General features: G+C 38.1%; 1 protein-coding gene across 1 annotated transcript; it reads left to right on the top strand.

Moving 5' to 3' along the window:
- The first annotated feature begins 61 nt into the window (after window positions 1-61).
- Window positions 62-1,081, top strand: LOC102959968 (olfactory receptor 5M8). The gene has a single exon (XM_007088827.3). The coding sequence runs from the start codon at window positions 65-67 to the stop codon at window positions 1,079-1,081; it is 1,017 nt and encodes a 338-aa protein (XP_007088889.2). The 5' UTR covers window positions 62-64.
- Window positions 1,082-11,191: the final 10,110 nt, after the last annotated feature.

Below are 11,191 nucleotides of genomic sequence, written 5' to 3'. Positions count from 1 at the left end.
TTTTTTTACCTTTAAAAAATGTTCTGTACTGATCCAAAGTTCTCATGTCCCGTTGAAGGAAATTATGAGAAGAAATTTCACCTCGGTGAATGAGTTCATTCTTCTTGGACTGACCAGTCACCTGGAATTACAGATTCTCCTCTTCCTGCTGTTTCTGGCCATTTACACGGCCACAGTCGCAGGGAATCTTGGCATGATTGTACTCATCCAGGTCAATGCCCGGCTGCACAAACCCATGTACTTTTTTCTGAGCCACTTATCCTTTGTGGATCTGTGTTTCTCTTCCAATGTGACTCCAAAGATGCTGGAGATTTTCTTGTCGGAGAAGAAAACTATTTCTTACCCTGCATGTCTGGTGCAGTGTTACTTTTTTATTGCCTTGGTCCACGTGGAGATCTACATCCTGGCTGTGATGGCCTTTGATCGGTACATGGCCATCTGCAACCCTCTGCTTTATGGCAGCAAGATGTCCAAGAGTGTGTGCACATCCCTCATCACCGGGCCTTATGTGTATGGAGCGCTCACTGGCCTCATGGAAACCATGTGGACTTACAACCTAGCCTTCTGTGGCCCCAATGAAATTAACCACTTCTACTGTGCTGACCCACCACTGATTAAGCTGGCTTGTTCTGACACTTCCAACAAAGAGCTGTCCATGTTTGTTGTGGCTGGATGTAACCTCTCCTTTTCTCTCCTCATCATCCTGATTTCCTACCTTTATATTTTTCCCGCTATCCTGAGGATTCGTGCCACAGAAGGCAGGCACAAAGCTTTTTCCACCTGTGGCTCCCATCTGATAGCTGTCACCGTATTCTACGCAACTCTTTTCTTCATGTATCTTAGACCCCCTTCAAAGGAATCTGTGGAACAGGGAAAAATGGTTGCTGTATTTTATACAACGGTAATTCCCATGTTGAACCCCATGATTTATAGCCTTAGGAATAAAGAGGTGAAAGAAGCATTAACCAAAGAGTTGATAAGAAAAAAGATTTTCTTAAAAGCTATCACTATTCTTTTGGGTCCCAATTTTTTCTCAACCTTTTTTTCCCGAAGTTACAGGATGGAATTGATGATGCAATGAGAAATAGGGTACAGCAAAGGGGGAACATTACATTTTCAAAGGTTTTAATAATTTTTTTAAAAATCCAAGCACAAATAGTACAATTTCCATTACAAAAGTTTGTGTGTTTGCACTTGCCATTCATTTTTCTTACTAGTTATTTCAATTTCTTTGCTTTATTGTACACGTGGTAGCATTACATTTCTCGGTTTTGGATTTAGGTAGAAGGGTGTGACTATTTCTGGACCATGAGTTTTATTAGAATTTATTAGAATTCATATGTGTCCCTTCTCAGTTGAGCATTCAATTGTGAGAAAAGCTTTCAGCGTTTTTGTTTTGTTTTGTTTTGTTTGCCAGGGTGACCAGCAATATTTACAATGTAAGTTTTAAACATGGGTTCTTGAGTGAGGAAACACGGAAAGTGCCCTCCACCAACTCACAACAGAAATATAGAATGGGTGTGGAGTTCCCTTTGTTATAGGCTACTATATTATGTTGAATTGCTTGTTACCATGTCAACAAGTAGCCTCTTCTTACAGATACAATATTAATTACACAAAATTCAAACTTGTGAATGCATGTAACAGACGTTAAATACCACAACTCTAAAAAAAATCACCTTTGAGATTTTATTTTTTCTAGGATTTTCTGTTTTTACATATATGCATGTTTGTAGTTAAAATTACTTATTGTAATTATTGTTTAAAATTACTCATATAAAGCATATATGCTTTTTTAAAAGTCAAATAATATTATAGGGTTATATGAATTCCCGTGTTACTTCTTCCCCACCCCATCTCCCCATAGACAACATCATCTTGTTATTTTATATGGTAGTAACTTATTTTAAATTATATGTTTATATGGCTATTTTTATTGATTTTTGAATACACACACAATTCACTGGCATCTTTTTACTAAAGATAAAATATTAAAATTCTTCCACCAAACCCTGCATCCCTATCAGTTCTTTCTCCTATTTATAACAGGGTCACATTTGAATTTTTCTTAAATTGATATTTTATTGTTAGAATACTACAAATACGGGGTGTCTGGGTGGCTCAGTCGGTAAGTGTCCGACTTTGGCTCAGATCATGATCTCAGGGTTTGTGAGTCTGAGCCCCATATGGGACTCTGTGCTGACAGCTCAGAGCCTGGCACCTGCTTCGGATTCTGTGTCTCCCTCTCTGCCCTTCCCATGCTCGTGCTCTGTCTCTCTCTCAAAAACAAATAAACATTAAAAAATATAAAATACTACAAATATGTTATTAGTAATACCTGAATCATAAGATGAGTAATACTGTGAACATTACGAACACTAATTACCAACACTATGAGTAATGCTATGAATATAATTCTCTTCTCGCACAATTAGTTGATTTTCAGAGTCACTATACTTGCTACCTGCTTGTGTGTGTGCGTGTGTGTGTGTGTGTGTGTGTGTGTGTGTATGTATGTGTGTGTGTGTGTGTGTGTATTTATTTTTCCCCAAACTTCCACAGAACTATAAAGCACCTCTTACAGGGACAAATGGATAGCTGACCTATACTTGACACATTTTCTCCCTGGAAGCTTTCTGTCTCCCCTTATTGGCTTCTGTACTGGTTTCTCTCCACACATGTTGCAGAACTGTTATCTGGAGACTGTGGTTGCTACTCTTGGTTTAAAATGTTGCATTCATTTTAAACCTCTGTTGGATTCTGTGTTGATTACTGGACCATATGCTACAATTGAGCGATGCAACAATACACAAGGCAGAAAAAGTCCTTTATTATGTTTTCCAGGTGGGCTATTTTGATGGCAAAGTATCCACACAAACAGATAATCAAATATTTCAAGTATTAGTGTTATGGAGAAGGTAAAGTGAGGCAATCGGAAAGACAATGGCTCGGGATCATCGCAAGTGAGGGTGGTGCTGATGTGTCAATTTCAGCGGAGGGGAAAGGACTCTTGGAGAAGGTGACACTTTGAATCGAACCCTCCTTGGTCAGAAGAAGGCAAACCCAGACAAATCTTTGGGAACTACAACCGGGAGAGTCACTAGCAAGTAGAGAGTTTCAGAATAAAGCCTGGCATGTTAAAGTCACAGAAGGAAAAGCCATGTGGCTGAAGCTTAATAAATGGGAGAAACAATAGGAAACGTTGATCCGGGAAAAGTGGCCCCCCTATTTACTGGATGGCACTGTGGACTCCCAGAGTTGACAAGGCAAACAGACTGCAACACTTTGCTTTTGTGTCCACGTTTGGGTTGTTGCCATGTGATATGTGGCAATAATCTCGCAGGTTAGACAGAATGAGAAGTAGTAGTTGATTCATCAAGTTTTTGTTGGGTTAGGTTTTCAGTTATTGTTGTTTTGAGTTAGCAAAGATCATCTTATGGAACACGTAATCGACTTTTCTTCTTCCAGCCCCGGATTTCCTCCACATTTCCTCTACCCTTATAATTTAAGACTTAGCTGAAGAATTACCTCTTCTGGCCATTCTTCCCTAATACATTCAGGCTGTGTAGGTACCACATTATAGTTCAGCCATGAGTTTACAATTCTATCAGCACCATTACGGCATGTTACCATGATCATATGCATTGTGTACACCTGTTTCTCCCACTATTCTAGAAAGTTCTTATTAATGTTTTTATTTTATTTTATTTTATTTTATTTTATTTTATTTTATTTTATTTTATTTTGAAGGAGTGAGAGAGACAGAGCATGAGCAGGGGAGGAACAGAGAGAGAGGGAGACACAGAATCTGAAGCAGGCTCCAGGCTCCGAGCCGTCAGCACAGAGCCCGACGTGGGGCTCGAACCCACGAACTGTGAGATCCTGACCTGAGCCGAAGTCGGCAGCTTCACCGACTGAGCCACCCAGGCGCCCCTATTCTAGGACGTTCTTAAAGGAAAAGACCATGTCTTTTCGTCTTTGTACCTTTATGACCTTAGCAAAGTGTCTGATAAAGACATGAGGCCCAAGTCATGTTTTTTGAAACATGTCTCAAAGGTTTGAGACAGGTGTCTCAAACCTGTCTCCCTGGTTAATTATAGATTTTGGTCTATGATACTTTCTTCTCCTCCCATCCTACCCTTTAATAATAGATGGTTACTTTGGTTTAGTAAAGTCGTATTCAAGTTCTTTATCATAAATGCCCTGCTACAAGCCCATTGAGAGGAATTCTTTCCGAGCAGAAACTAAGATTGTAAATTTATTGGCACCAGGTAGGAACGATGGCACATTACATGTGCATTGTCATTCACTAGAGACAGATAAAAGTGAATGCTACATCACAGTGAAAGGACTTAAGGGAACTAATTCTGAGCAATCTTGGTAACAATGCCTCTTCCTTGTGATCCATCCATAATTACACATTTGTGGAACAGCTTATAGACAGAAAAGCCTTCACAGCTGCTCAGGCGAGGAACATGTTGGGTGAAAATCACAACAGGCATTTGCTGAGACCAGAAAAGTTCCAGACCTGGGAAAGAATATACTCTCTTCACGCTCCTTATCCCTTGAGCTCACCAAGAAAGCCCTGATTATTGACTCAGGGCAGAAGTTCAGGCGCTCCTTAAGGTAAGGGGAACGACAATTCTGTGCTGCTTTCTCATCACCAACTATCCCAAGAAAATATTGTCTTCAACTTCTTGCCTGAAAAAATGTCTCTCACGTTGTGACAGAATATCGTAGTGGGAAAAGGTTTAATTTGGAAGTTATTGAGACCCGAGTGTAGATCCCAGTTTTAGTATTTATTTTTCAGGTGGGTATGCTTAAGGGATCAGCTTATTCTACTGCAAAATATGATTAAGGACGCCCATCTCATGGACTATCAAATATTATCTGTCAGGTGCCTTTTCCTCAATTACATTTGAGGCAAGAGTGCTCCGAGTTCGATTTTAGACTCACTGCTAGGAAACTTTTCTGAACACGAGACACATGATAGAAACAATAAATTAAATATGTTATTTAGTCATTTGGATGTTTGACATGTATTTATTGATTATTGTGTATATCAGGTACTGTTTTTGTCAATGTCTTCTGCATCTCATGTTCCAGGCGTTTTTCTTCTGGAAATTTGTCACTTATACCTAGTATTATTTATTTCCAGATCTTCAGCATCCCATCGGTGTGCAAACTTCTGTAGGGGAAAGACACGGTTTTCATATTCGTATTCTGAAAATTAAACAGCCTGAGTTTTGCACTTAGTGTTTATTTTGTGCGAGTTTTTTAAAGAAGAATGTAGAAAATATTTTAGAGATCTTGAAATTCTGAAAATGAATACTTGAATTCCAGCTCGTGAGAAGTTTTGTTCCCGGAGCATTTTAGATTTGGCCTTTAGCATTGCCTAAAGTATTGCCCTGGTATTCATTGCAGATAACTGGTTTGAATCAGGGAAATATCAAATGCGGATCAAAAAAGACTTATTTTGAGAGAGTATAGTACTACCCGTTAGTTTTTCTCCCTCTGAGGATGTTCTCCACTGGGATTACACTTCTAATTGATTCTTCTTGAAACATTTGGGGATTCTTCTGAGATAAATGCTGATGTCAGTAACTTGGGTAAAATATAAATCCCATAGCACTGGCCAGAATTTAACCTGTGGGGTCGTTAAGAAGCTCTAATTTTCATAGGTAGGAGAGGAACTGTGTTGCATATTCATTTCCAATATCTATTAATTTATGTGTTCTCCTCATTAAATTGCATACTTTTTAGATACCGATGTGTTGAAATAGGTAGTTTTAGAGGAAACTGGCACAGAAAATACATTTTCCATGACAGAAAATCTATAGGATTCTCACTGAACTCTGTCTTGCTCTTTTTATCATATTACCAGTGTCTTTGAGTCATGCTGGTAGAATTCCATAATATGGATCCCCAGCAGACGTATCACTATAATTGATCTCAAATAATATTCTTTTGTGTTCTCCATTTGCCTTGGTGGTCCACTGTCCCAAATTTCCACACAAAAAAAGACAAATTGGAAATTTAGCTCTAGGTAGTTTTTTTTTTTTAAGTTTATTTATTTGTTTGAGAGAGAGACAGAGAGAAAGAGACAGAGAGAGAATCCCAAGCAGTCTCCATGCTGTCAGTACAGGTCGCAACGTAGGTCTCGATCTCATGAACCGTGTCATCATGACCCGAGCCAAAATCAAGAGTCAGATGCTTAACTTACTGAGCTCCTCAGGAGTCCCAGAAATTTAGCTCTATGTAGTTTATTCATGGTTAAAACTAAGAAATGGAGTTAGGACGTTATAGGTGTTATCTCCAACAGCAGACTGATTCTTGGGTGCCTGCATGGCTCAGTTGGTTAAGTGTCCTACTGTCGGCTTAGGTCGTGATCTCACAGTTCGTGAGTTCAAACCCCACATTGGCTTCTGCGCTGACAGTGCAGAACCTGCTTGGGATTTTCTGTCTCCCTCTCTGTCTGCCCATTCTCTGTGTTCTCTCTCTCTAAATAAATATTAAAAGAAAACCTCTCTCCACAAATTGTAAAATGCCAATAATATTATAAATAAACTTTTTTATATTTCTTTTAGTCTATTTCTTAGCATTCTAAATTGCTGTTTAGTTGATCAGTTCGCCCATTCATGTAAGAAGTATTAGCTGAGTGTCTATTATGTATTAGGCACTGTTTTCGTTATTTGTTATCAACGAACCAAACAGGAAAAGAAATCCTTGTTTTCATGAGGCTTGTATTCCGGTGGTGTGAGACATACATAAACAATTATCATAATACACAAGTGAATCATATAATATGTTAGTTATTGTATGACAAACTCAGAAAAAAATTATTGTAGTATAAAGGAGCACAGGAGTGTCTCTGGCTTGAGAGGCATGAGAATGAGGGTAAATTTAATTGAGAAGGTGATAGTAAGCAAAAACCTTATGAAAGTGGTCTAGACATTAGCCACGCAGTTACGGGGGGCAGTGCCCTAGGTATGGGAATAGCTAGTGTAAAGGGCTTATAATGCAAGCATTCAAGGAATGTTTCAGGGGTGTCTGGGTGGCTCAGTTGGTTAAGCGTCTGACTCTTGATTTCAGCTCAGGTCATCATCTCACAGTTCATGGGTTTGAGCCCTGTATCGGGCTCTGTGCTGACAGTGCAGAGCCTACTTGGGGTTCTCTCTCTCTCTCTCTCTCTCTCTCTCCATCTCTGCCCCTCCCCCATGTGTGCATGCCCTCTCTCTCTTTCTCTGTCTAAATAAAATAAAACTTAAAAAAAAAAGGAAAAAAGAATGGTTCAGAGACAGATTGGAAACCATTGCACTGGAGCCCAGGACAATGAGAAAATTAATGGACTATGAAATCAGAGGCATAATAGGGCCTTAGTGGCCAATTATTTAAGATGGGTGAACTGTTGAAAGGTTTTTACTTTGAGAAAAATTGGAAGACGTGGGAGGGCTCCAAGCTAAGGTGCAATATAAAGTGACTTGTGTTTTAAAAGGCCCCCTTCAGTTTTTGAACTCGGGAGCGTAGAGGCACTCGGGCAGGGGGACGTTCCATAATTCGGTCAAGAGAGCTGATTGCTAGGATGATGGCAGAGCAGTAAAGGTGGTGAGAGGCCCTCAGATTCTGGAAATATGTTCCGTATAGATCTCTTGCTGGGGCTGTTGCTTGGAAGTGCGAGGCCACCGCAAACTCTGGTGACTGGCTGTCACCATTCAAGTGCAACTATAATTTATACATGAAAGCTCCAGACCGAGGTGTTTTAGAAGTATGGATGGCTTCCCCAACATTCCTCCAACATCTGGTAGCTGAGGATAGATGCTCAAAGTGACTTTGTTGAGGGCAGAGGACCTGTCAGCCGGAGATCCTGAATGACAGCATGAAACAGAACCCCCAGCTATGATCTGGAACACCTGTTTGCCAACGTTATATTCCTAATATTATATGTTTCATACTTTCTCTTTGTTTTGCTGATACTAGCTAGTAATTTGTCCATATGTGCAAAAGACCAACCCCAGATTCTCAAGAATTAGCTGAGTTTTTAAAAAATCGATCCTGTTTCCTTTATCAATGTTTGCCTTTATGTTTATGAATCTCATGGTTAACTATCTTTATATTTACTATTCAATTTTTCGAACATTTGGAATCAAATGCTTAACTGATCAATTTACATGTTTTTCTTATTAAGTGATGATAACTATTTAAGTTTTTATTTCAGATTTGGACCATATCATATATTTTGAAATGCATCATTCCTATTATGTTATGCTTTAAATTTAATTCTGGCTTTGATTTCTCCTTAAAGCTAAGAATTATATAAGTATATATTTTAGTTTATAAATTGTTTTAATAAATTAATGTTATTTTAAAGATGTATTCTTTGGGGCGCCTGGGTGGCTCAGTCGGTTAAGCGTCTGACTTCAGCTCAGGTCATGATCTCACAGTCTGTGAGTTCGAGACCCACGTCAGGCTCTGTGCTGACAGCTCAGAGCCTGGAGCCTGCTTCAGATTCTGTGTCTCCCTCTCTCTCTGCCCCTCCCCTGCTCATACTCTGTCTTTCTCTGTCTCAAAAATAAATAAAAATATGTAAAAAAAATCAAAGATGTATTCTTTGTTATTTTTTTTAAAAACCTTGTACTCTTTCATATGTTTTAGATGTTATTATATTATTATTGTGCTTTTCCACTAGGAATTTTCACAAATATTCAAAAGTTGTTTTTTATATGCCTCTTGATTAGTCTAGATTTCTGCATTAAAAATGTATATAATTATTATTCATACCTTCTATATATTCATTCTTATTTTTGTTTGCTTTGGTAAAAGCTTAAAATATTTTAAAGATGCAAATTTAATTTTAATTTCCAGTATTATCTTTCTAAATTATTTATACTATATAATTCATCTGTTACATATATTATTATTATATATGTTACATATATTATTACATCTTCACTATGGATGATAATGATACCTTTCACCAGTTAAGGGATATTTTCCCTCTTGTTTAATGATTTATAATTAAATACACTTTAATTCTACTTTGCTTCATGTTAATTCTACATTGCTTCATAAACCTTGGTTTGGGAACATAGTTCATTTCAGAAACATGTTTTCAATCCAAAGTGAATTTACCCATAAGAAATAATGGAAATTCAGATGATTTGCTCTACAACCCAAAGTATTCATATAAAAAATGATTACAATACTGTAATAAAATACAAAATAATGAAGAAAATAGAAAATATAAAGAAAAATAAACAAATCAGCTTATACTTACCTTTGAAAATCTTCATGGCTGGTGTGAGGGAGCCAAGGGAGAGTAGGGTTATTGTGTAGACTGACTTTCACTATCACTAATGGAATTACTGCTATCTATTGGCTCAATGGAATCTTTTTCTGCATGGAAGCCATTGTATATGCTTGCACGGATGTTGACACAGTACAGTATTAATAAACTTTTGTCATATACTGTATTTAATGTAACTGGCAATAAGACAGCAGAGGAAAGGGTCTATATCTGCAGGCAGCCTGACCTAGAATGAAGCAAAGCATTCCTAACTTGACTCTTGTATGGAAAAGCAAAGGACTGCCCATAGGTGCTTTGAAGGGACAGAAAATACACTAGTGTCAGTTGTGGTAACTTTCAAACGTTCTGAAAAGTCACTGATTTCTGCCAAACACCATGGCCTGAGACTAAGCATCTGAGTATGGGAGATGATCACCCACAATCCCTCATAAAGAGAGAGAGAGAGAGAGAGAGAGAAGCACCATTGACTGAGTTGTGATTATGTGACATTTGATGTCATGTACTACTCATATTGCAAGACATCAGTCTTCTATAAAGTTAAGATTTATTAGAAATGTTTGCTTATCTTGCAGAACACTCACAGAACAAGTTACTTGCAGTCCAAGGCACTATCGTCTCTACTTTCTTTGTATTTGAGTTCGCTTGCCCTGTGACTTTTAATCTTGCTGAATTTTAGGTACATCAACAGTAGACAAAAAGTTTTATTTTGTTATCTCCCACTGTACACAATTGAAACACTTCAATCAATTAATTTACATGGCAGTTGTCATCATTTGGGGCAATGAGTTTTCAGGGAGAAGCGCAAGCATATCCCACGTTTTGTTACGCTTTGGTTATTATCCAACAATGTCTCTATTTATTTTGGGGTCAAATATTGAGGAAACATCCATACAATTTTCTCACAGCTAAAGAGCCCCCAGTGATTGTCCTCAGTTTGTTTCATGATGCCCTCTTGAACATGCATTGAAGTGAGGCTGTAACCAACTTATTTGGCCTACACACATTACGTTTAAATGTAGCTTTGGGTAAATCTTCATTCTGTTAACTCCTTCATTTTTGCTATTTTGACGCTTGGGCTTGTGAAGAAAAACATCATTAGGTTGAAGATAGTAGTGTGTTCTTATTCTTCATCATTTTCTTTCCTTTATTCACTTGTTCTTTCTTTCACACTTTAAAAGGAAACATTCCACGTGCCTCAATGACAAAGTCCCATGAAGCTTTATTGTTCTGTAATAACTTCCTATCATGAGGGAAAAAAAGAATTTGCCTTAGACTGCATGTGTCACCTTGATTAAGGCAGATAACTATGGATTGCAGAATCCCTTCCTCCTTTGAATCCAAATTAGATTGACAAAAAGAGGATCTCATGAGAAGTTTGGAAGGTGGAAGAGGAAAAAAAGCCAATACTCTGTGGTTGGCAGAAACATGGCTCCCAAAGATGTCCGCATCCCAATCCCTGAACCTGTGAGTATTTCACTGCGCATGGCATGTGCACCTAGCAAAATACTTGGTATTGCACAATTATTAAGGGTGCAATGATGAGTAAGATAGTGTCTTGTTTCAAGCTCTTCATCATCAAGCATTATGAAACATGCACTTAAGACTATACGAGATACAAAATGATAATTACTGCATAAACAATACCAACTGAGTGCTGTGAAAATACGGAGGAGGAAATTATAATTTTATACTGGGACCCCCAAGGAAGTGTTTAAAGGGAAAGTAATTTTTTCGTGGCCCATATAGGTAGATAATTGGATTAAACAAACTTTGTGGTCTGGAGAGAACTCTAACTAGAATAATAAAAATTCACCTTCTTGCTCTGCGAACGTTGTCTTATCTGGATTTCTCTGTGCTAAATGAGTCGTTCTTATGACTCCTTGCACT

Source organism: Panthera tigris, chromosome D1 (genome assembly GCF_018350195.1).
Source record: "Panthera tigris isolate Pti1 chromosome D1, P.tigris_Pti1_mat1.1, whole genome shotgun sequence".
Lineage (NCBI taxonomy): Eukaryota > Metazoa > Chordata > Mammalia > Carnivora > Felidae > Panthera > Panthera tigris.
The sequence above is the reverse complement of the archived record's forward strand: the minus strand, read 5'-3'. Positions and strand labels throughout refer to the sequence as shown.